The following is a 27,393-nucleotide window of genomic DNA, read 5'->3' as shown; positions in this document are numbered from 1 at the left end:
ACAACGCTCTCTCCCGCTGTAATGCTGTGTGAGCAGTGTGCGATGACTTATTTAGGCATGGGACATGGTCTCTGGGTGATGACCCCGCCCGCTTATTATGTCACAGTCTCAGGGCATAATGAGACTGTGATGTCATAAGGGGCAGGGTCACCGGGTGACATCACCCGGTGACCACGCCCCATGCCTATATAAGTCATCACGCACCGCTCACACAGCATTACAGTGGGAGAGAGCGTTGTGTCAACATCGGAAGAAGAGAAGATGGAACAAGACGGCAGAGAAGACCGGGCACCGCTAGCAAAAGAGCGGCAAAAGAGCAGAAGATAGCGGAGGAGCCCGGCAGAAGATCCGGACACCGGAAGAAGAGTCCAGAGAGCGGGAACAGAACCGGACACCAGGAGAAGAGTCCGGAGAGAGAGGAGAAGTTGGAAGAAGACCCCCCGAAGTCGGAAGAAGACCCCCGGAGCTGCCTAATAAATTACTTTAAAAACCTATGTAATGTGTTTTTTTATTGACACTTTTCCCCCCAGGTGAATGGGTAAGGGTACGATGTACCCCATACTCATTCACATAGGGTGGGGGGCTGGGATCTGGGGGCCCCCTTATTAAAGGGGGCTCCCAGATTCCGATAAGCCCTCCACCCACAGACCCCGACAACCAACAGCCAAGGTTGTCGGGAAGAGGCCCTTGTCCTCATCAACATGGGGACAAGGTGCTTTGGGGTAGGGAGGGGTCGCAGGGCGCCCCCCTGCCCCAAATTGCCCACCCCCCATGTTGAGGGTATGCAGCCTGGTACGGTTCAGGAGGGAGGGGCGCTCACTTGTCCCCACCCCCTTTCCTGACCGGCCAGGCTGCTTGCTCAGATAAGGGTCTGGTATGGATTTTGGGGGGGACCCCCACGCCGTTTTTTCAGTGTAGGGGGATTCCCCTTAAAATCCATACCAGACCTAAGGGCCTGGTATGCCCCTGGGGGGGAACCCATGCCAGTTTTTTATTTAGAATTTGGCGCGGCGTTCCCCCTCATGATTCATACCAGACAGCTGTCAGCACTGCCTGTCGCTCATCGCGAACGGAAAAAAAGCTTTCCTTTCCCGATGAGCGAGCCAGTGCGAGATGCACAGTACCCTGTCGCTGAGAACCAGCGCGATGTGATCGCGCTGGAAACACATTCTCGTGGTCGGGTACTGTATTTTGCTTGTTTTATTACTCCAAGGGATAAATGGCATTCTGCGGCATTATTTTCTTTTTGCCGTTTTATTGCCTGGGAATGTGATAGTTTACTTGGTTGCTAAATATATAGGTAATCACTCTATGTTTCCTGTTGCTTGACTCAGCAATGGATATTTCAAAGCAGAGCATTGCAGGCCAGTACAATGTATACATATTCTGTCATTGATTTAATCAATATATCCTTTTTTTTCACTCTTCCCGATTGCCACATTTTAAAGCCTGTATGAACTGTACAATATTTTGAACTGTAATTATAAATGACACCACTAACAGGTGCCAGGACACAAAAGTTATTGACAGGGGACATAGAATATGTTAAACAGTAGTGAGAAGAGTCTGGCGCAATGTTCAGTCATGTGGGAGAGGAACTGTGGGGCATTCAGAAAAGAATAATGGGTGCTTTGTGTTCCCCACAGCTGAGCTTTTCTCCCCAACCGTCTATACTCATTACATTCCCCCTCCTTCATGCTTCAATACTTTTTCTGCAAATATGAGAGGTTTAGGAGTCATATTCAGGTATTTACTGTTTATTTTGTTTTTTCAGTTACTAAATATTGAATCTACTGATTCCAGTTCACTGCATGGAAACCTGAGTTTGCCTAGAAGCACAAATGTGGTGGAAAAAGAAGCAGCAAAACAGGTGAAAAATCGAGGCAAAAAAGGTTTGCAAACTGACGAGTCCAGACAAAACCCTGCCTTACTGGGATACCCAAGGCTCATCAAATCACCAACCAGTGGAATGCCAAATTTAAACAGAATGTATAATGATTCTCTTTCATCATCTACTGGGGCACCAAAGATTGTAAACTCACTATATCCTTTGGGTGAAAATTCCCTAAGTGCCTATGGAGTGCTTCTTTTGTCTCTGGTGGTCTTTGCTGTTGGCATTGTTGGCAATCTATCCATCATGTGCATAGTATGGCATAGCATGTCTATGAAGAGTGCTTGGGACTCCATCCTGGCTGCTGTAGCACTTTGGGACTTTATTCTTCTTTTTTTCTGTTTGCCTGTAGTTGTTTTCCAGCAGATAACACATCGTAGATTGCTTGGGGCACTCTCCTGCCGCATTATACCTTACATGGAGGTAAGTACATTTTTAAAATGTATATACTGTCTTTTTGGCTTTATACACTGTTCTGTGACATAGGCAGGGCTTCACTTTTATTGGGTCATATATGGCCATCTTTAGTCAGTTCTCTATAGAGAGATAGTTCACATCAGGATCACAACTTTACCTTAGACCTTCAAAAATCTGATACATACGGCTCTAAAAACTATGTGGTTAACTTAAATCTCAACGCTGGGAAAAATATTTTGTGATATATGGAGTGGGCATGAGTTAAAATTCTGTCAAGTTTTTCTTAAAGTGGTTCTAAACGCAGAAGTTTTTTTATCTTAATGCATGCTATGTCTTAGAGATTTTGTCTCGCTTTTTATCTTGGTGAAACCAGTACAAGAACCTAGGGAGCAGCTGTCATCATGCAGAAAAGCACTGACAGCAATAAACCATGAACAAGAGTTCTAACCCTTTCTCACGCTGCTAAAAACTTGTTTTTGTATCTGTCGCCTTTAGAAAGGATTCATGTCACTTCCTTCTTCCTGTCATGTCATGGCAGGAAGAAAAGGTAAATGTTTCCAATAAAAACATGCCAGTGGCTTGAGTCATTCCCCAATCTATATACAACAAAAACAAAGTGTTTTCACATCCCTGGGAATGCAATCTTCCGTTCAAATCAATGTATAAAGAAACATATCTGTGGATTGGGATTTTACAGGCTTCTAGACTATTATTTCAACAAAATACAATTTTTATTGTCACATACACACATCAATTAAAAATGACATGATAAGTGATTATAGCAGCAACATTTTGAAGGCTTATATGCAAGTAATTGGCCATAAAAAGGGTATGGGGGTCTGGGTACTGCCCTGGGGGACATGTATCAATGCAAAAAAAGTTTTTTAAAAATATAATATTTACAGAAGCAGTGATTTTTTTTTTTTAATCAAAACTTTTTTTTATTTATTTCCAATGCAGAAAATAATCATACAAAGATAATACAGATTGTAGTAAGGATTAAAGAAATCAAAGTCCATCCAAAAAAATGATACAGTGCAAGTCTTCATACATCTGAATAAGAGTTTATACTGCATCTTTGTCCGCTATTGAATAATACATAACAGGTGTTTAACGTACCTAACATAAAACTGTAGGGTGTTGTCCCTTCCCCTCTCCCCTTCTCCCCTCCCCCTCCATCTGCTGCACATTCTTCATACTAAATTCTTAAAAGTCTATCCATCACAAGCTGTGGGGGGGCAAGAGCTGGGTCAGACAACCAGGGCTCCCATACCTTTTCAAATTTATTGCCAGCATTTCTATGACGGTATGCTAATTGTTCTCTGATCAGGAGTGAGTTTACATATGCAATCCATTGCTTCCCCATTGGTACAGTGTGCACCATCTAGTGTCGAGCAATAAGTTTTCTAGCCAGATACAATAGCCTGGTAAGCATAATGTACATTCCCCTCTGGTACATCTCCTCATCAATCACGCCTAGTAAGCACACCAGAGGAGTGGAGGGCACTGGCACCTGCGCCAACCGGGATACAATCTGTGTGACCTCATTCCAGTATCTATTAAGCTTTGGGCACCGCCAGAGCATATGTATGAGGTCACCCTGATGTATTTTACATTTTGGGCACAGGGGTGAATCTCTCAGGCCCCAAGAAAACAGTTTAGTTGGCGTCCGATAGGTTCTATGCAGAATAAACAGCTGTGACAACCTATGAGAAGCTGAAATGGATATATTAGGGATTGATTCCAGTGCCATATCCCATTGATCATCGATCTCTCCAATACCTATGACCCATTTAGCTCTGCATTTTAAGGAGGTATGGTCCTGAGGAAAGCAACACTGAGTATATTGTAGATATCAGTTCTTTTCTAACATTCGCATGCAACAGTTCCCTCAGAAGATTTTAATACATTTCCCACATATAGCTGTGAGAAAAACCAATTTCCCTTATGCTTCCACAGGGTAAATCCCTCTAATTTATTAAGTTCTGGGTATCTTGGGTTATCCCATAAGGGGGTGCATTCCAAGGGGCCCACAACCTTCAGTGTCTCTCGAACTGCGCCCCACACTTTTTTAAGAAGACCTGCCGTAGGTGAATTCGGGGTTAAGCCGGGGAGGTCCATTTCTAAATGGGAACTGGCCCTCAAGTCCGGGTTTGTACGGACCACTAAACGTACTATGGGATCGTCTGAGATATCATCATCCCCCCACCCCATTAGCTTCTGCATTTGAGAGGCCAAAAAATATAGTTTGGGGTGTGGTACCGCTAGACCTCCTCTGTCTTTACAATATTGTAGGGTGTTTAAACTGACTCTAGCACCCTTCCTTTTCCAAATGAGATCCCGCATCTGTGTATCTATTTTCCTGAACCACTTGTTAGAAATCCACACAGGGGAGTTTTGAGTGACATACAATAATTGCGGGGCCCAGATCATTTTTATCAGATTTATCCTCCCCACGACCAATAAGGGAAGTTTACACCAGCTAAGGGATTTCTCTTTTTGTTTCTCCAACAGGGGTTCCAAATGTAATTTAAGGTACTTAGAGGTGTCCGGAGTCACCACCACTCCTAAATATCAAAATGATTTGGCGATGGTGATTTGTCTTGCCTCCTGGGGCACGGGTTTAGTTATGGGGTCTAGAGGCATCATAATAGATTTGGACCAGTTTATTGAAAAACCTGAGAATCCTCCAAATTTAATTATAAGTGACATTAGTAACCTCAAAGAATTATCTGTATCTCCCAGGTACAGCAGTGCGTCGTCAGCGTACAGTGAGATCTTTTCCTCTTAGAGGCCTCTACGGAATCCCACTCTCAGAGGAACTACGGATCATGATAGCCAATGGTTTGACTGCCAAAGCAAACAGCAGGGGTGACAATGGGCACCCCTGTCGAGTGCCTCTGTGTAATGCAAGGGACTGGGAAAGCGAGTTATTAATGCGAAGCCTCGCTCTAGGGGCTGAGTATAGAATCTTCACCCAGTTAACAAACCTGTCACCTAGGCCAAAACGAGCTAGGATCTCCCAGAGGTAGGGCCACTCCACACTATCAAAAGCCTTAGCGGCATCCAAGGATAATATGGCCCTACCTCCAGGATTATCCACTGGGGTTTGCAGGTTCATAAAGAGGCGTCTAATATTATTAGTTGTAGATCTAGTAGGTATAAACCCAGACTGGTCTCTATGCACCAACCCCCCGATCACCTTGGACAATCTATTTGCCAGTACTCGTGCTAGAAGTTTGACGTCTAGGTTCAAGAGGGATATGGGCCTGTATGAATCCGGTAGGAGTTTGTCCTTACCCGGTTTAGGGATCACAACTATGAAGGCTTCTTGCATACTATCCGGCAGGGATCCTTCCTCCTCCACCACAGAGAAAGCTTCGCAGCAGTGGTGGATGTAGAATATCACTATATCTCCTATAAACCTCAGCAGGTAAACCATCCGAGCCCGGAGACTTATGCTTCTTAGCCCCCTGGAGGGCCTCCGCCAATTCCTCCGTAGTTATTGGAGCACCCAACATGTTCCGCTCAGTCTCCGAGACCTGAGGGAAGGGACAATTCTGTAGGAATGAATCCAGCTCAGAGGAACTAGACGCAGTCCTAGAGGAATATAAGTCCATATAAAATTGATAAAATATCTGCATAATGTCGGCCTTCCTGGAGCAAGTCTCCCCTGTCCCCGATTTAATGGCTAGAATGGAAGCCGTGTCTCTTTGCTCCCTGGCCAATAAGGCAAGGAGATGACCCGTGTTCTCGCCCTCTTCATAATATTCCTGTTGTAGGAAGAACCTCCGTTTTTCGGCCGCTGATAAGACTACTGAGTTGTATAATGAGTGAGCCTCAATCCATGCCTCCCTATTTTCCTGGGATGGGTCTGAAATCATTTTCTGCTCTCTAGTTTGTAAATCATCTCTAACCCTGGATTCCCACTCTCCCGATCTCCTTTTCACTCCATTGATTCCTCTGATCAGACATCCTCGCAGGAACGCCTTCAGAGAGTCCCAAACAACAGCTGCGCTCGCGGATCCTCTGTTGAAACATAGGAACTCCCTCAAGGCATCAGCTATCCCATCCGGTTCTGGGAACAGCTCCAGCCAGAATGGGTTAATCCGCCAGAGGGGTTGAACCTCCTGGGTTCCTACGTCTATCCGTACCCAAAAGGGAGAGTGATCAGAGAGTAATCTAGGTTCATATGCCGAATCCAATACCCTCTGCAAAAGGTAAGTGCTGCCCAGGCCCAGATCTATACGTGAAAGACCACCATGTGTGCTCGATCTACATGAATAACATTTATCCATTGGATGCTTCTCCCTCCATACGTCTCTCAGACCCAATTCAGTAAGCATAAGTGCAAATGAGGTACTACCCGGGGAGCGACCAATTTGTCTGGGGTTTAAGGATATTCTATCTAAGTGTGTATCTAACACATTATTGAAGTCTCCCATCGCTAGAACAGGAGTATTAGGGTATAAGGCCATGAACTGGGCAACTTTCTTTAGAGGGTCCGAGGAGTATGGGGGAGGAACATACATGGCCGCAAAAAGCAGTGATTTTAATGATGCTTAAAGTGCAACAACAAAATGAAAAATTCCTTTAAATATAGTGCCTGGGGGTCCCCTTAGTATGCCTGTAAAGTGGCGCATCTGTACCGTGGATAGAACATACCATAGCAAAACAGACATGTATAAAATATATATTTTTTTAATGAAATTTCATTTTAATTGGCGGCAATACATTACCATTAAACCTCCTAAGGATCTAAACAAAATAATCTCACTCTACAATTGATCTTACCACTGAGCCAAAGTCAGTGACACAATGATAATAAATGTGAGACCAAATATAGCTGCCACTCTAAATAATAATATATGAAATCTACCAACAGATAAACAATAAAGGCAAATAGTGACGCTAAGCAAATGAAGAATAATCAATAAAGAAAATAAATAGCACCCAGTGATGCATGTAGGGCATATGGTCAAACAAGGTCCACAGTGAACATGTCCATAGCTGGATAAATGTCAGTCCATGAAGTGTCAAACGTAGTTAATTGGATAATCTCCATACCATGTGTGAAGCGTGTCACCACTTCCCCATAGTATCTACACTAGGGATGAGCCGAACACCCCCCGGTTCGGTTCGCACCAGAACCTGCGAACGGACCGAAAGTTTGCGCGAACTTTAGAACCCTATTAAAGTCTATGGGACTTGAATGTTCAAAATCAAAAGTGCTAATTTTAAAGGCTAATATGCAAGTTATTGTCCTAAAAAGGGTTTGGGGACCCGGGGTTTGGGGACATGGGGGGTGTTTATAGTATGCCTGTAAAGTGGCGCATGTTTCCCGTGCTTGGAACAGTCCCTGCACAAAATGACATTTTTAAAGGAATAAAAGTCATTTAAAACTGCTTGCGGCTTTAATGTAATGTCGGGTCCTGGCAATATGAAAATCAGTGAGACAAACGGCATGGGTACCCCCCCAGTCCATTACCAGGCCCTTTGGGTCTTGTATGGATATTAAGGGGAACCCCGCACCCAAATTAAAAAAATGAAAGGCGTGGGGCCCCCAGGCCCTGTATACTCTGAACAGCAGTATACAGGCGGTGCAAACAAGACAGGGACTGTAGGTTTGTTGTTAAGTAGAATCTGTTTGGAATTTTGAACTGGTACATTTTTAAAGTGTAGCTCCAGCCACACTGCAACCCCTCACAGATGCTATAGTTGGAGCGCAGTAATGAGCCCTGCTGCAAACTATTGCATCAAAAATTGTAATTACATGCCCCTGTTAAACAGGGGCAGAAAAATTGGGCCTTGGCCACTGGTGGCGTTGCCCAGAACCAAAAATGTTCTTACAAGCTATCAGCATGAAAATTGAGGAGGAAGAGGATTGTCACTTAGCATAACAGGATAGTCACTCAGCATCAGCATAGGCAGTCTTGAAGGGATCTCACATTAAAAAAAATAAATCAATCGGTTACATCAGCATCAGCTACTTGGTAGCTGGTGATCCAAGACTGATTCATTTTTATGAAGGTCAGCCGATCGACCAATTCGGTGGACAGGCGCCCCCTGTGATCGGTTACAAAGCCTCCAGCAGCACTAAATATGCGTTCCGAAAGAACGCTGGATGCAGAACAGGCCAGTAGCTCAATTGCATACCGTGCAAGTTCTGGTCAGTGATCCATCCTCAAGACCCAGTAACCCAGAGAATTTTCGGTGGGAAAGGTATCCAAGTCTGATCTTGCCCCTAGGTAATCCTGCACCATGTCAATCAGACGCTGGCGATGGTTGCTGGAACCGATCAGACCTTGGGGCTGCGGGATAAAAAATTGTCTGAATGCATCGGTCAGACGGCCGCCTTCTCCATCGCTCCTTCTGTGACTGACCGAAGCCTCAGTAACACGATGTCCAGGAGGACCAGGAAATTGTAACCTCCCAGGCTCTGAAAACGCGTTGCACAAACCTTTCTGCAAGGCCTCCCGAAGATGTTTCATCCCCTGCTCCCTCTGCGACGGCAAGACAATTACCCTTGTAACGTGGATCAAGGAGGGTTGCCAGCCAGTAATGATCCCTCCCCTTGATACCACCAATACGAGGATCCTTCTGCAGGCTTTGCAGGATCAGGGAGGCCATGCAGCGTAGGTTTGCTGAGGCATTCGGTCCGGAGTCCTCTGGGTCACTAAGGACGACATGATCCACAGCCACCTCCTCCCAGCCATTTACAAGTCCATGGGTTTCTTCGGACTGTAAATGATCCTTTGAAGACTGCTGCTGATGCATCCACCTCGATGCTGACACAATCCTCCTCCTTCTCCTCCTCCTCTTCCTGTGTGACCGGCAGGCATGCAGGAACACTTTCTGGATAAAGGGGGCCTTGAGAGGTAAGGAAGTCCTCCTCTTCCTCCCTCTCTCTGCCTCAAGTGTCCATTATTCCACGCAGCGTGTGCTCCAACAGGTGGACAAGGAGGACAGTGTCACTGATGCATGCACTGTCACTGCTCACCATCCTCAAATGGTGACAGGACAGTGCATGCATCCCTGATCATAGCCCACTGGCATGGGGAAAAAAAACAAGGTCCCCTGACCCTGTCCTGGTGCCATGGGCACATAGGTACTCATTGATGGTCCTTGGCTGCGTGTGCAGCCGCTGCAGCATGGCCAACGTTGAGTTCCACCTGGTGGGCATGTCACCGATTAGGCGGTTCTTGGGCAGGTTAAATTCCTTTTGGAGGTCAGCCAGCCAAGCACTGGCATTATATGACCTGCGGAAATGCACACAGACTTCCTGGCCTGCCTCAGGACATCCTGTAAGCCTAGGTACCTGGGGAGTTAAGACTCATAGTGTATCCAGGCCTTTCAGAATCTGCCACCAGAGAGACCCTAAATGTTTGAAGTTTTGGGGTATAGAAAAAGTTCCCCGTCATTGGAGAGGAGGTCATTATATCAGACAGTTGAGCCGCAGAGAATCCTTCTGGATTTATGAAACCAAGGTTATGTCGCCTGCGGGGATGAATGTAGACTTCGATCCCAACTGTTTTATCTCCAATAGATAATTGTTTTGTTTTGGGTCACTTATTCAGTCCTGATTTTTTATTACCTCTCTTTAATTTGTTATAAAGTGGAGTTAGTTTATTTTTATTCTTATGTTTATGGATATATGTGTGGTTTGACCATCAAGATGGCCGCCGATTGACATCTTTATTTTATTTTATTTCATGGTTTTAAACATTTTATAAATAAATAAGTGCTTGCTAACATTGGTTAGCCCCCCCCTTTTATATATATATATTTTTAATATATATTTTTTTATATTTATGCAAATTAGAGGCGTTTGTTCCTTCTTTTTTCTTTATTCTTTATTTTTTACATGTACGAGGAACGTTTGTTCCCTATATGTAATTTTAAATAAATTAGCGCCTTTTTTTGTATTTATAAGCACATTAGCACTTTCTATGTTTTCTATGTAATCATCTACAGCAGTGGCTTGATGGGATTATCTGTGATGCAACAGGTCATTTGACCGCTGTATCCGGAATCCTGATTGGCTGAGTGATGGTTTCCATGACATTATTTACAACGTAAATTGTGTGTACCCTGCCCCACGCTGAGGAAGTCCCGCCTACGGACATAACGCGTACGGGGGGACAGGGGTCACGCATAACATCACCCTCGGCCGTCTTGTTGATAAAAATACACGCTTATGTGCCTGCACTGGGAACTGAGTGCGACTTCATGTAAGTACAATTGATCGTTTTCTTATTACAATAAAGTGGCAAACATTAGTGGCAGCATTAGATCGCTGTGCCCTTTTCCTTACAAACGCTGTATCATCTCACTGACTGTGGACGAGCATTGGATTTTTCATCTGAGGATTACTTGCCTGGTGTTCCAATACTGCTATGTGACCTGTTTCAGGTTGAGTCCTGGAGGTGAGAGGCCATTCTTTGTGGTGGAGGGATCACAGACACCTGATTGAGGATCTGCCTTGTGTGTCACCTGCACTTTAGTTATTCCAGTAGTTTCCTTACACTCACCAGTTGAGACTGTTATATTTTGTTTAATTTTATGGACATTCGTGAATTGCGCTACACTTTTATATATTTTAAGGACGTGAGGCAAACAGGGCACATGGGTCAGTTGTCCCTGTGGGAGGGCGGAGAGGAGGTTGGTGCCATTGTTGCAAACCTCCATACCTGGCTTAAGCTGGCGTGGCGTCAACCACCTCTGAACCTGCCCCTGCAGAGCTGACAGAATCTCTGCCCCAGTGTGGCTCCTGTCTCCCAAGCACACCAGCTCAAGCACCGCATAGCATCTTTTTGCCTGCGTGCTTGTGTAACCCCTTGAACGCCTATGGAGCACCGCTGGTTCCGAGGACCAATCAGCACAGGAAGAGGCCACGGAGGAAGAAGAAGAGGAGAGGGTGGAGGTGTGGCAAAATCACCACTAGTAGAATTTTGGAGGCGTGGTGGTGGAATAACCTCCAACACTACTGCACCCTGTCCTGCATCCTTCCCAACTGCCAGAAGAGTCACCCAGTGCACAGTGAATGATAGGTAACATCCCTGGCCATGCCTGCTGGACCATGAGTCAGCGGTAATATGCACCTTACCGCTGACTGCCCTGTCCAGCGAAGCCAAGACTTTTTCTTACACATGCCGGTAAAGAGCCAGAATCACCTTCCGTGAGAAAAAGTGGTGTTTGGTAACCTGCCACTGAGGAACTGCACATTCCACAAATGGAAGGGGGCAGAGTCTACCAACTGAAAAGGCAGCAGTTGAAGTGCTAGCAATTTAGCCAAGCTAGAATTCAACCGCTGGGCATGTGGATGGCTGGGAGCGAACTTCTTTCGGCGGTGCAGCAGCTGGGGCAGGGAAATTTGCCTGGTACAATCTGACATCGGTGTACCGATAGCAGATTGCCCGCAAGTACTTGGCTGTGACACACCTAATTCTACACCTTCATTCCTCTCAGTGCAGGTTTCAGGGAGGACTGAAGGTATAGTGGGGTTGGAGATCCCAGCTGATGAGGAGCAAGGAGAGGTCTGCTTTGTTCTTTGGTGTGGGGTCTTTTAGGTACGCTTGTCAACGAACTGCATGGCAGGTCGACATATGACTGATCAAGCATGTGGTGCCCAAGCGGATGATGTTTTGGCCACGCGAGATACACTTGAGACATACGTTGCAAATAGCAGTGGTGGGATCTGATGCACTCGTCTCAAAAAAGGCCCACACCAAAGAACTTTTGGAATAACGCGCAGAGACAGCAGCGCCCTGCACATGCGGAGCTCTGCGGTGTGATGCAGTCGGTGTGCTGCCCTTAAGTTGGCCCCTGGAGGGCATCCTGACTCGTTAGAGATATGCCTCCTTGTCCTCCTCCTCCTCCTCCTCCTCTCAGGCACCCACGTGGAGTAAGTGACTTCCTCATCATCCCCTCCCTCCTCATCACTGGAGCAAACCTGGCAGTATACTGCAGCTGGGGGAACATGACTGCCAGATTGCTGTCCTTCTTGGGCACCCCCTCTCCCTGGGCTCCCACTACTGCCTTCCTCTAGCTGGGTACCATCATCAGAGCCTTCAAAACGCTGGCCATCCTCCTGTAGCATGTACCCAACACTGTGGTCAAACAGTTCGGGGGACTCCTCAGGAGGACATGGGGCTAGGGAAGGAGTGACTGATGCCATTGAGCTGAGGGAAGAGGCCGCGTTGGTAGCTGCTTTGCCAGACAAAGTACCCTGAGCCTGGGTGAGAGAGGATGAGGACGGCTTGGTCATCCACTCTACCAAGTCTTCAGCATGTTGCAGCTCAACACGGCCAGCTGCTGAAAAAAAGGACAAGTATGTCCCACGGCCACGTGCTGATGAGGAAGCACCATCTCCAAGACCAGCACTGTAGCCTCTAGACACAGAGCCTGCTTGCCCTATTTTATTGGCTTGTGACTGTCTGCCTCTCCTTGTTGGCCTTCCAGACATACTAATGGCCTGCAGTGAGATATAGCTGCACAAAGCTGGGATGTATATATATACTGATACTGCAGCTAGCAGAATCAACTGCCTGCCTGTATTATTAGTATGAGAACACCAGCAATTGTCTTCAGGTAGCTTTAGGTGCACACTGTGCAAAGGACACAGTGCACTAACTGTAAATACTGTAGCTGCCTGCCTGTGGCACTAATAGGATCAGAAGAACACCAGCAATTGTCTTCACGTAGCTTTAGGTGCACACTATGCAGAGGACACAGTACACTAAACTGTAAATACTGCAGTTGCCTGCCTGTGGTATTAATAGGATCAGAACAACAGCAATTGTCTTTAGGTAGCTTTAGGTGCACACTGTGCAGAGGACACAGTACACAAACTGTAAATACTGCAGTTGCCTGCCTGTGGTACTAATAGGATCAGAAGAACACCAGCAATTTTCTTCAGGTAGCTTTAGGTGCACACTGTGCAGAGGTCACAGTACACTAACTGTAAATACTGCAGCTGCCTGCCTGTGGTATTAATAGGATCAGAACAACAGCAATTGTCTTCATGTAGCTTTAGGTGCACACTGTGCAGAGGACACAGTACACTCACTGTAAATACTGCAGCTGCCTGCCTGTGGTACTAATAGGATCAGAAGAACACCACCAATTTTTTTCAGGTAGCTTTAGGTGCACACTGTGCAGAGGACAGAGTACACTAACTGTAAATACTGTAGCTGCCTGCCTGTGGTACTAATAGGATCAGAAGAACACCAGCAATTTTCTTCAGGTAGCTTTAGGTGCACACTGTGCAGAGGACACAGTATACTAACTGTAAATACTGTAAAAACACCTGCCTGCCTGTCAGGAAGAGAATAACAGGAACAGATCTAGCTAAACTGAATACAGTGTATATATGTATATACAACACCTAGGATGCATATATATACACAATACACTGTAAGTGCAGCTAACTGACTTGCCTGCCTACTCTATTTATCTTAAATCAAATGACACTGTCTCTCTGTCTATCTCTCCACCGCCGCAACACACTACACAAAGCTGCCACGCAGGCGGCCTTATATAGTGTGGGGCGTGTACTAAACCCCCTGAGCCTTAATTGGCCAAAGCCAGACTTTGGCTCTCTGTACAGACAGCGCCGTGATTGGCCTAGCATGCGGGTCATAGTGCATGCTTGGCCAATCATCAGCCAGCAATGCACTGCGATGTCGCAGTGAATTATGGGCTGACACGCCACTCGAATTTGGCGTGAATGTCCCATAACGTTCGCAATTCGACGAACGGTCGAACAGGCGATGTTCGAGTCGAACATGGGTTCGACTCGAACTCGAAGCTCATCCCTAATGTACACTCACCAACAGTATTTGCCTCACACTCTCATGTTCAGCAATAAGGTTTTTGTACCCCTCAGGGTTGTAGATAATCCAGCCACATTCTCCAGTCTTAAATGTGAATTACAATTGAGCACTGTCCGTGATACTTTTTTTATTTTATTTTTTTATTTGCATTAATTTTTTAGGACAAGCTTTCGGGGTATGTCCTCTTTTTCAAGGTCCCAGCAGGACTGATTCACAAAAGTTTTAGCAAAATGTTGAAAAAACACAATCTCTGAGGGAATGGAAAAAAAGAAAAACAAACACACATAAACTAATGTACATGGCAATGGTAATAAAACTAGCATAGTTAGTGAGATAAGACACGTGCACTGCAAGTGCACTTGAAAGTGCACTTACAGTGCACTTTGAAGTGCAGTCGCTGTAGATCCGAGGGGGACATGAAAAAAAAACCAGCATTTTAGCTTGCACATGATTGGATGATAAAATCAGCAGAGCTTCCCCTCTTTTCAGATCTTCCCCTCAGATTTACAGTGACTTGCAGTGCACTTATAGTACAAAGTGGATTTGCCTTTCGTAAATAACCCCCAAGGAGTCACAAAGGGGGTCGTAAAACTGTAGGATAATGGATAAGGAAACCAATATCTAAATTTAGCCCGTTATTTTTTGTGTCAAAAAGAAGTATCATTCTTAGTTCAAAAGTTTTTCTTTCCTGGATAGTTCTGAAATTCCCTTTAACCACTTCAGCCCCGGAAGGATTTACCCCCTTAATGACCAGGCCTTTTTTTGCGATACGGCACTGGGTCACTTTAACTGACAATTACGCGGGTCTGCGATGTTGTAACCAAACAAAATTGATGTCCCTTTTTCCTCACAAATAGAGCTTTCTTTTGGGGGTATTTGATCACCTTTGCAGTTTTTATTTTTTGCGCTATAAACAAAAAAAAACATCAGTTTTGAAAAAAAAAACAATATTTTTTTACTTTTTGCTATAATAAATATCCAAAAAAATCTAAAAAAGAACAAATTTCTTCATCAGTTTAGAAAAATCCAAAATGATAATTAGAGATGATTAATGGACAGCTGCTAGCATTGATCACGTCCCATATGCTCATGCCAAAAAATGGGGAGGGGACAGGATGGTTTGTGAGACAGTTGAGTGTTCTCAGAGCAGGAGAGGACACATCAGTACAGCGCCTTTATATTTGTTTGGCTTGATACAGAGTGGTGCGTTCATAGCACCTATTAAATGTGAGATTGGGTGGTTGCCTGAAAGCCAATATTGGGGGGGGGGGGGGGGTTGTTGGAATATTTCTTTCAGAGTTTCATCCTCTGTTATACTGGGTTGTAAATCTTTGATTATCTTTTTTATCCCTTCTAGTGGTTTGTACAGTGATTGTATGTGGTGAGAAAAGGTACACGATTATTTGTTGTTCTCTCTTTGTATTGAAGGAGATTTTCTCTTTGGGTTTTCAAGGCCGTGTTTATGCTGTTGTTTGTGGTTTTGTCTTTAGCAGACTCCTTCCATAAGAAAGGTTACAGTGTTCTGAGATGTTTATCTCTGTCTTCTGGGTCTGAACATATTCAATGGTATCTGATGGCTTGGCTGTGTATGATGGCCCGTTTAGTGTTTTGGGGTTGAAAACTGGAACTATGGAGATAGCTGCATCGGTCAGTCAGTTTTCTGTATATCATAGTGTGAAGCTTGTCATCCCTGATGTATACTGTAGTGTCTAGGAAGCTGACATGTGTGTTAGAATAATCCATTTTTAGTTTGATGGGTGAAAAGTGTTGATCATCGAGTAAAACAGTTTTAGATTTTCTTCACCTTCTGTCTATATGATGAAGATATCATCGATATAGCCATAATATCTGTATGGCTTTTATTGAATGCTGGTGAGAAATTTGTCCTCCAGGTCAGCCATAAATAAGTTTGCATATTGGGGGTCATTTTATTTCCCATAGCAGTACCCATACATTGGAGATACAGTTGTGCTCATAAGTTTACATACCCTGGCAGAATTGATGATTTCTTGGCTTTTTTTCAGAGAATATGAATGATAACACAAAAACTTTCCTTTTGGATTTTTGAATTTTCTGATTTTCGTTCTTATTTTTGGATTTTTGAATTTTCGGATTTTTGAATTTTGGATTTTTACTAATTATCTAAATAACGAATACCACATCTAAATGAATGGAACGTAACAAATTAGAATTTTTCTGAAGTTACAAATTTATTCAAAATAACGAATTTCAATCATAACGAATGACCCGAAAAACTGATGATAATAATCTGTGACATGCAGCCAACCCATCCTTGTGAGGGATGTTACTGTACAGAGATTCTATATCCATAGTGACTAGAAGTGTATTTGGTAGTAATTGTGGTATATTGTTGAGCTTATTCAGAAAATCAGTGTCTTGCAGGAAACTCAGAGTATTCATGACTAACGTTTTTAACATATTTTCTACAAGGTCTGAGATATATTCGGGAAGTGTATTCATACCTGTTATGGTGGGTCTGCCTGGATTTCCTGGATTGTAAATCTTGGGCAGCGTGTAGAAGTCTCCAACTTCTGGATTATCTGGAATCGCATTGATAAGTTCTGAATGTAGGTGGGTTGATATTGTTTTAATGAGACCTTTTAATTGCTTAATAAAATCCTGGGTCAGATCATAATCCAGTTTTTTTTTAGTAAGTAGTACTTGCCAGCTGCCTCTTGTATATATTTGTCTGTATCCATCACAACAACTGCTCCCCCTTTATCTGCTGGTTTGATGGTTAAGGCCTGATTATTGCACAGATCGTGTACAGCTCTTCGCTCCAGTGGTGAAAGGTTCTATAATATTTTCTTTTGCGGGGTGGATATCAGGGATGTAACTCACAGTCTAAAGCTGTCAATATAGGTGTCCAGTATGGGGTTGCGTCCTTGGGGAGGGGTGAAGTTGCTTTTTTTTTTTCTTTCTGTTGCCTTCTATTGTCCCAGGATCCCTTTCATTACTGTGAAAATATTCTTTGAGCCTCAGTCTCCTGAATATCTGACCATACCTATAAATTTTTAAATTTGGTGGTTGGGCAGAATGTGAAGCCTTTGGGGAGGACTTTTATTTCTGGTGCTAAAAGTTTATGATTGGACAAATTGATGATTCCAAGTTCCTCTATTATATCCACATTTTCAAGGGATACCTTGGGACTCTGGATCGGGTTCCAAGTTGCTGATAGCAGGAGTTTTAGATGTTGTGTCTGTTTTATGTTGTTTAGGTTGTATCCAAAAGGTCTGCTCTTGGCGTAGCTTCTGGAGCTTTTTTTGCTTCCTGTTCATGGCAAATTTTTGCAGCTGTAAGGTTTCCATTTCGTTCTTAATTTGGTTGATGCTTGTCCAGCCAGCACTAGAAGGGATAAAAAAGATAATCAAAGATTTACAACCCATTATAACAGAGGATGAAACTCTGAAAGCAATATTCCAACAACCCACAATATTGGCTCTCAGACATAAACTAATCAGAAGGAAACTTCACTCTGATTATAAAGACAAATAATGGAAACAAACCCTGCAATAAAAAACGCTGCAAACTGTGCAACCAGATCAATCTATCTAAAAGTGTCACACACACAAATGGGACCTTCAATTTCACTGGATCATACAGCTGTACCTATAGTAATGTTGTGTACCTCATCCAATGCAAAAGGTGTAGCAAAGGCTCTTGGTTGGTGTTGGTGTTGGTGTTGATGTTGGTGAAACAGGACAGAAGTTGCAAGCGATTATGAATCTGGACAGACATACTATTAAGTAGGGATGAGCTGAACAACCCCCTGTTCGGTATGAACATGCAAACACCAAAAAAGTCTATGGGACACGAACGTGAAAAATCAAAAGTGCTCATTTTAAAGGCTTATATGCAAGTTATTGCCATAAAAAGTGTTTGGGGACCAGGATACTGCCTCAGGGGACATTTATCAATGCAAAAAAACTTTTTAAAATGGCCGTTTTTTCAGGAGCAGTGATTTTAAGAATGCTTAAAGTGAAACAATAAAAATGAAATATTCCTTTATATATCATGCCAGGGGGGTCCCCTTAGTCTACCTGTAAAGTAGCGCATTTTTCCCATGTTTAGAAAAGTACTGCAGCAAAAGGACATTTCTAAAGGAAAAAATGTCATTTAAAATTGCTCATGGCTGTCCCGGCAATATCCATAAAAAATAATTTAAAAATACAGTGTGGGTTTCCCCTCCCAGTCCATACCAAGCCCTTCAGGTGTGGTATGGATATTATAAGGTGAACTCCACGCCAACATTTAAAAAAAAAAAATTTGTGGAGGCCCCCCCCAAAATCCATACCAGACCCAAAGGACCTGGTATGAATTAGGGGAATTTCATAATTCTGTCTTAGGGCTCCCCTTAACCACTTCAATACACTATATTAACCACTTCAATACTGTCACAGAATTTAGTAGACTAGACTGTGTGGACAGCACAGAGGAAACCAGAAACACATGTAAGTGAAAAATAAGAGTGTTTATTAAATAGGTGACAAATAAGTGAAATATAAACAGTGCAAAACCAACCACAGACCCACAAACTAGAAATAATATATACAAATAACTGGAGATACCGGAATTGTAACCAAGCCAGGCCGAGGTCATACACAGGGAGGTCAGCAAATGGGTAAGGATGGGAAACCAACAGGGCAGGGAGAGGATGGATGGATAGGCTGCAGGGCAGAGATACCAGGAGAACAGGGCACAGGAGGGACAGGTCCAGGATAGGTTCGGGATAGGGATCAGATCAGATCAGGAACAGGCTCAAGGTCAGGATACAAGCAGCAAGGTCAGGGCACAGGGAGAAAGATACCAAGGCAAGCATGCGAGGGCTTGCCGGGTATTTATAAGGCTGCAGTAATTGAGCTCATTTTACACCTGAGCGCAGAGGGTGCTGTCTGCTCCACACTACCGGAGTACACCCGCTGGTGGACACCGGTACTACGGCCCAAGCATGCCACAGTGCCACCAGCAGGTGAGTCCTCTTACTACAGGTCCTAGGTGTTGGAAGACACCCGCTGGTGGACACTGGTACTTTAGACTGGGCAGCAGATACATCAAACCGGACAGCAGGCACATCAAAGCAGACAGCGGGCACATCGGAGTAGACAGCGGGCTCTGGGTAGTCAAGCTGGGCAGCAGGCTCTGGGTCGTCAAGCTGGGCAGCAGGCTCCGGGTCGTCAAGCTGGGCAGCAGGCTCCGGGTCGTCAAGCTGGGCAGCAGGCTCCGGGTCGTCAAGCTGGGCAGCAGGCTCCGGGTCTTTAAGCTGGGCAGCAGGCTCCGGGTCGTCGAGCTGGGCAGCAGGCTCCGGGTCGTCGAGCTGGGCAGCAAGCTCTGGGTCGTCAATCTGGGCAGCAAGCTCTGGAACATTAGGCCGAACAGCGAGCACCGGAAGGGCAGGCTGGATCACAGGCATCGGCTCGGCAGGCTGGGTAACGGGCTCCAGCCCAGTGAGCTGGACACGGGGCACTGGTCCGGCAAGCCGAATAACGGGTTCTGGCTTAACAGGCTGAGTGACGGACTCTGATTTAGTAGACTGGGTAACGGGCACTGGCTCAGCAGACTGGGTAATGGGCACTGGCTCAGCAGACTGGGTAACGGGCACCGGCTCAGCAGACTGGGTAATGGGCACCGGCTTAGCAGACTGGGTAACGGGCATTGAAACTACAGGCTGAGACACGGGCACCGAGACTTCAGGCTGACACACGGGCACCGAAACTCCAGGCTGACACATGGGCACCGAAACTCCAGGCTGACACATGGGCACCGAAACTTCAGGCTGACACATGGGCACCAATATCAAGACATCCGGCTGGAAAGCAGGCAACGAGACATCAGACTGGAAGGCAGGCACGTCAGACTGGAAAGCGGGCACATCAGACTAGGAAGTGAAGACATCAAGGTGGAAGGCAGGCACCGAGACATCCGGCTGGAAGGCAGGCACGAGACATCAGGCTGGAGAGCGAGCACATCAGACTGGAGAGTGGGCACATCAGACTGGAAAGCAGGCACATCAGACTGGAAAGCAGGGACCAAGACTTTGGGCTGGAAGGCAGGCATCGAGACATCAGGCTGGAAGGCAGGCACATCAGAATGGAAAGCGGGAACATCAGGCTGGAAGGCAAGCACATCAGGCTGGAAGGCAGGCACCGAGACTTCGGGCTGGAAGGCAGGCATCAAGACATCAGACTGGAAAGAGGACACATCAGACTGGAAAGCAGGCACCAAGACTTCGGGCTGGAAGGCAGGCATCGAAACATCAGGCTGGAAGGTGGGCACATCAGACTGGAGAGCGGGCACATCAGACTGGAAAGCGGGCACATCAGACTGGGAAGTGGAGACATCAAGGTGGAAGGCAGGCACCGAGACATCCGGCTGGAAGGCAGGCACCGAGACATCAGGCTGGAGAGCGAGCACATCAGACTGGAGAGTGGGCACATCAGACTGGAAAGCAGGGACCAAGACTTTGGGCTGGAAGGCAGGCATCGAGACATCAGGCTGGAAGGCAGGCACATCAGAATGGAAAGCGGGAACATCAGGCTGGAAGGCAAGCACATTAGGCTGGAAGGCAGGCACCGAGACTTCGGGCTGGAAGGCAGGCATCAAAACATCAGGCTGGAAGGTGGGCACATCAGACTGGAGAGCGGGCACATCAGACTGGAAAGCGGGCACATCAGACTGGAAAGCGGGAACATCAGGCTGGAAGGCAGGCACATCAGGCTGATAGGCAGGCACCGAGACTTCGGGCTGGAAGGCAGGCATCAAGACATCAGACTGGAAAGCGGGCACATCAGACTGGAAGGCAGGCACCTCAGGCTGGAAGGCAGGCACATCAGGCTGAAAGGCAGGCACATCAGGCTGAAAGGCAGGCACATCAGGCTGAAAGGCAGGCACATCAGGCTGATAGGCAGGCACCTCAGGCTGATAGGCAGGCACCGAGACTTCGGGCTGGAAGGCAGGCATCAAGACATCAGACTGGAAAGCGGGCACATCAGACTGGAAAGCAGGCACATCAGGCTGAAAGGCAGGCACATCAGGCTGAAAGGCAGGCACATCAGGCTGATAGGCAGGCACCGAGACTTTGGGCTGGAAGGCAGGCATCAAGACATCAGACTGGAAAGCGGACACATCTGACTGGGAGGTAGGTACCTCAGACTGGAAAGCGGGAACATCAGGCTGGAAGGCAGGCACATCAGGCTGAAAGGCAGGCACATCAGGCTGATAGGCAGGCACCGAGACTTCGGGCTGGAAGGCAGGCATCAAGACATCAGACTGGAAAGCGGACACATCTGACTGGGAGGTAGGCACATCAGGCTGGAAGGCAGGCACATCAGGCTGAAAGGCAGGCACCGAGACTTTGGGCTGGAAGGCAGGCATCAAGACATCAGACTGGAAAGCGGGCACATCAGACTGGAAGGTAGGTACCTCAGGCAGGAAGGCAGGCACATCAGGCTGGAAGGCAGGCACCGAGACTTTGGGCTGGAAGGCAGGCATCAAGACATCAGATTGGAAAGTGGGCACATCAGACTGGAAGTTAGGTACCTCAGGCTGGAAGGCAGGCACATCAGGCTGGAAGGCAGGCACCGAGACTTTGGGCTGGAAGGCAGGCATCAAGACATCAGATTGGAAAGTGGGCACATCAGACTAGAAGATAGGTACCTCAGGCTGGAAGGCAGGCACATCAGGCTGGAAGGCAGGCACCGGGTTGGCAGGTTTAGGTGGGTCATCAAGTTCAACTGGCATGAACGCAGGCTGGAACAGGTTGGTTGGTGTGGAGGCAGGTTGGGTTATTGGCAGGATGGTGTGGGTCGGGAAGACCTTTTGCTTCTTTTTTGGTTTAGCCACTGCAGATTTGTACGTAGGTGCAGGCTCGTAAGAAAAGTATGTAGCTGGGCAAAAGGAAGACCAAGGAACAGTGGCTAGAAGAGGGTTCTGTGGGGTTGTTACAGGTGGAGGAGAAGAGGCAGGTGGATTAAAGGCAGGATAGGTGCTACACTTGGAGACTGGGTAGTAGTATTTGGTAGGGAGCTGAGTAAACTGGGCTGTAGCTGAGGTTGCCATAGGTGACGGGGAGATAGATTTTTGGGAAGGCAGGTGATTAATGGCAGGGCTGGAATGTTGAGGCTTAGCTAAGTGCAGGAGATCTGACCATGTCTGTAGCACAGGTTGATCAAATGCTGATTCACACCCGGCCTGACTAACTAGGGATTGTACTGAATGGATGCAATCAGACAACACCTGCTGTGAACAAGCGGAATAATGTTCCATAAAAAAGGCTGGATCATCTTCTAATAACCATACCAGGGATTCAACTTGGCCATAATTGAAGGGGGGAGAAAAATCATCGCTTCCTTCTGGAATGCATGACAGGGCTGGTTTTGCACATAACTGGATCAGGGGCTGAACATCTTCAAATGACATATACCCCTGATCCACTAGGGAATGAGCTGATCAGATAGTTTCCATCAGCTGGTCACTAGTCCACTCTTTTAAAATCTGGCGACAATATTCACCATCCTCTTCTGCTAGCAGAGAATAATAAATTATTTCATTGAAATCCATATTAGCAAAACTAACAACCAGGATGGTTCCTCAATGCAGCCACGTCTGATCAGGGATGGCCTTTGTATACTGTCACGGAATTTAGTAGACCAGACTGTGTGGACTGCACAGAGGAAACCAGAAACACATGTAAGTGAAAAATAAGGGTGTTTATTAAATAGGTAACAAATAAGTGAAATATAAACAGTGCAAACCCAACCACAGACCCACAAACTAGAAATAATATATACAAATAACTGGAGATACCGGAATCGTAACCAAGCCAGGCCGAGGTCATACACAGGGAGGTCAGCAAATGGGTAAGGATGGGAAACCAACAGGACAGGGAGAGGATGGATGGATAGGCTGCAGGGCAGGGATACCAGGAGAACAGGGCACAGGAGTGACAGGTCCAGGATAGGTTCGGGATAGGGATCGGATCAGATCAGGAACAGGCTCAAGGTCAGGATACACGCAGCAAGGTCAGGGCACAGGGAGAAAGATACCAAGGCAAGCATGTGAGGGCTTGCCGGGTATTTATAAGGCTGTAGTAATTGACCTCATGTTACACCTGAGCACAGAGGGTGCTGTCTGCTCCACACTGCTGGAGTACACCCGCTGGTGTACTACGGCCCAAGGATGCAACAGTGCCACCAGCAGGTGAGTCCTCTTACTACAGGTCCTAGGTGTTGGAAGACACCCGCTGGTGGACACTGGTACTGCGATCCAAGAGACCGATAGCGCCACCAACAGTTAAACCTTTTCATGACAAATACACTATATTATATATTGTACACTGCACTATATACCCTGCACTGTATTATATATACAACACTGAGTGAAAAACTCTGCTGAAAAATTGGGCCTTAGGTGTTGGTGGTGGCAGAACACGGTAACCCCTCACAGTTACTCTTGTTGGACGCAGGAACGATCCTTGCTGTTAAATATTATTTTAAAAATTCTAATTACATGCCCCTGTTAAATGGGCAGAAACATTTGGCCTTAGGTGTTGGTGGTGCCAGAACACTGTAATGCCCCGTACACACGATCACACATTTCGACAACAAAATCCATGGATTTTTTCAGATGGATGTTGGCTCAAACTTGTCTTGCATACACACGGTCACACAAAGTTGGTCGGAAATTGCGGACGTCAAGAACGCGGTGATGTACAACATGTACAACGGCACTATAAAAGGGAAGTTCAATACCAAGTGCACCATCCTTTGGGCTCCTTCTGCTAATCTTGTGTTTATCTCGTGTTAGTAGAAGTTTGGTGAGACGATTTGCACTTTTCAACCTCGTGCTTTCAGATCGTTAACTGCTCTTCAGTTTGTGCTTGTGGGTGCGTATCTGTTCTTCGGTGCATGTAGTTAGTTCGCATTTGTTTGTCAGTGCGTATTATTATTTTCATTATTATTATTATTATTATTATTATAGCGCATATTTGATTTTCAGTGCGTTCTTGTCCGCTCGTTTCTGATTTTCAGCTCGCTCTTCTCAGGCCTTTCTGTTTTTCAGTACTTTCTGACCAGCCGACCGTTTTGAAGCCATGTTGCGGTTACATACTCGTCGTAGAGTTTGTGCTGTGCAGTGGCTTGGTGTTAGGTTTCTTGCTTTGACCCAAGCCCAGTCCATGAACAGGGCGGGGAGGAGTTCATGGACCAAGAATTGGTTGCTCCAGCGTGACCAATTCTCTCATATGCCTTTGTTGCGGGAGATCCGTGAGAATAATCCTGAAGATTTCAGGAATTATCTCCGGATGAAGGACCCCATTTTTCACCGTTTGTTGGCTTTGCTGTCCCTTTATATTAGCAGGCAGGACACCTGCATGCGGCAAGCCATCACCCCTGAGCAGTGGCTAGTCGCCACGTTGCGGTACTTGGCGATGGGGAGAAGTCTGCAGGACATCAAGTTCTGGACAGGCATCTCCCCCCAGGCTCTGGGGATCATTATTCCAGAGACCTGTTCTGCTATCATCCAGGTCCTGCAGAAGGAGTATATTAAGGTAAGATTTTTATCCTTTAATATTACATTCTATGTATTTAATGTTTGCTAATGTGTTGTATTTCTTTCATCATTTCCTAATTACCATTATTGTATTATGCTGTGAATGTCCCCTTTGTTCTCATGCATGCTGGAAGCTTTTAAACTTTCTTTTTTGTCCTTCATGCATATTTGCCTTCACTAACCTCCCCAGCATGCTATCCTGGGCCCATAACCACCTAGTCTAGTCACTTAACAATGTATTTTGTGAGCTTCATAGTGCTTTACCCTAAACACCCCCTAAAATGTGTACAAATAATATTTGTGTCCTTAAATAATGCAGAGTGCTAGAGGCTTTTTTTGGGTTCCCAAAATCATTTGGAACCCCCCCCCCCAACCGCTAAGTCAACCAATACCAATCCTCTATCTGCTGACTTTGCCAAACCCATGCACACTATACCTACCTCTTTTTGTGGTCATATTTATGGATGAATTCACCAAAGCATGTAGTGAAAGGGCCTGCCAGAATACTTTCAAATGCTACTGTTTCAAGTTTTGTTCTATTATCTTGATAGGTAATTGCAGAGTGTCAAAAAGTGCTTCAATTTGTACAGTGTGTATTTATATTTTTGTATTATGACACTTCTTACCTGTCCAGTGGGCTGCCAATAGTGTAAGTAAGGAGGGGCTGGCCAAAGTAACACACATTATGTATGCATTCAACTCTCAATGAAGTGGAGAGGGTTACCTGTCCAAAAAATCCCCCCCCCTAAAATTTTTACAATGGGCCATCAGAGGGGGTGAGGCATCTGATAAGTGGACCTTCTTTTTTTGCCTTTAAATACTCCTTCAAATAAATGTTAATACTGATTTTGGCCAAGAATGTTTGTGTCTAATCTGCTTGCAAGGTTTATGAGCAAAATGACCAATTTTTTATTTCTTGTTTGACTCCACAGTTTTCTTCAACGCCACAGGAATGGCAGACTGTGGCATCCCAGTTTGTCCAGCGGTGGGACTTTCCCAACTGCAGAGGGGCAATAGATGGGAAGCACGTCCACATAGTCCCACCCCCCAACTCGGGGTCATACTATTATAATTACAAGGGGTTTAACAGTATAGTGATGTTGGCGGTGGTGTCGGCGACATATGAGTTCCTGTATGTGGATGTGGGGAAGAATGGCTGGATGTAATATGGTGGAGTCATCACCCAGACCAAATTCTACAGACGGCTCCAGAATGGTGGCTTGGGATTGCCACCTGCTGAAGAGAACGTGGAAGGACTCCCATTCGTCTTTGTCGCTGATGAAGCATTTGGTCTGGGTGAACACCTGATGCGGCCGTTCCCAATGAGGACCCTCACCCCAGAGCAGAGGGTTTTTAACTACCGGCTGGCCAGAGCCAGAAGAATGGTCAAAAATGCCTTTGGAATAATGGCCAGCCGGTTCCGCCTATTCCTCACTGCAATAAACATGGCAGAATATAAAATCAATCATATCGTTGTGGCATGCTGCATATTGCATAACTTTTTACGAAAAAATGCATCGAACTACGTGGCCGGGTTATTACCTTACCAGATACAACAACCCTGAAGGCTCTTGAAGCTGGCCGTCCTGGCTTGCCCCCCCAAAGTGCCCGTGAAGTTCGTGAAAAGTATCTAGAGTACTTTGCGGGTAGGGGGGCCATTGATATGGCAGAAAATGTTTAACAAACATGTGAAAAATAAATATTTTATTTAAACGGAAATAATATTTACTTTGATTTACTGCTTGTGTTTTTTTTTAGCCGGCTCCTAGGTTATCCAATGAGCTTTTCTTTTTTCCCTTTTTGTTCAATATTGTAAACATCATTTTTTGGATACATGAGGTGACAATCTCTTCTTCAGTGAACTATTATGTTGTGAGTCTGCTACACACACACCTTTTTTTATGTTAATGTATGTAATGCATTACTGATACAAATATTCATCATTTTCAGCACCATGACTGAAATTTGTGGAGTCACGAAAATGGCATGATTGTGGCAAATTTTTAAAGCACTGTGGGAGTTATTTACTAAAGGAAATTCCACTTTGCACTCCAAGTCCATGCATTGAAGTGCATCAGGAACTTACAAAGTTCAACTTTGATAAAGTGAAGGCAATATCAGACATTAGTATGTTAAAGCTGTGTTGATCTTGCCTTCATCAGATGGAGTGGAATACTTACCTTTTTTGTTAAAGTTTCACACATGAGGGGGCGTGGCTTGGACGGGTCCCGAGATGGTTGCCTAAGGCAAGAGCTCCCGCACAACGAGGACGAAAAAAGCCTTCTTAAAAGGATTCATAAGCAATTCTTACCATGGGCAGGTCTAACAGGAGTACCTCAACACCCCGCACCATGAAAAAAAACGGGACGCAGCTCAGTAACAACATTCCAGAGATGACTCGTACCCGGCCGGCAGGCCAGCACATGGAGACACAGGCCTCACAGGCCTCACAGGCCTCATCCCCGGACTCGCCTAGAAGCGCAGCGGAATCAATGATAGACGGCCCCGCTGTCCCCAACCCGAGTCTCCTGGATTTGCAAAGGGATCTGCAGAATGTCGCCTTAGACATTACACACCCTTACGGGCGGCTATATCGGATTTAAAGACAGACATCCAAACGATGAACCACCGCCTCACAGAAGTGGAAGAAAACTCCCATCTGCAGGCTGCAGCCATCAGGCAAGT

At 45.7% G+C, this 27,393-nt stretch overlaps 1 protein-coding gene across 1 annotated transcript in view; it reads left to right on the top strand.

Moving 5' to 3' along the window:
* Positions 1 to 1,647: 1,647 nt before the first annotated feature.
* Positions 1,648 to 27,393, top strand: part of LOC141128524 (G-protein coupled receptor 37-like 1) — a 97,266-nt gene continuing 71,520 nt past the window's right edge. Inside the window, exon 1 of the mRNA XM_073615868.1 lies at positions 1,648 to 2,314. Within this exon, the coding sequence (XP_073471969.1) occupies positions 1,721 to 2,314 (594 nt within the window). The 5' untranslated portion in view covers positions 1,648 to 1,720. The remainder of the gene's footprint in view (positions 2,315 to 27,393) is intronic.

This window comes from Aquarana catesbeiana, linkage group LG02 (assembly GCF_042186555.1).
Source record: "Aquarana catesbeiana isolate 2022-GZ linkage group LG02, ASM4218655v1, whole genome shotgun sequence".
Lineage (NCBI taxonomy): Eukaryota > Metazoa > Chordata > Amphibia > Anura > Ranidae > Aquarana > Aquarana catesbeiana.
The sequence above is the reverse complement of the archived record's forward strand: the minus strand, read 5'-3'. Positions and strand labels throughout refer to the sequence as shown.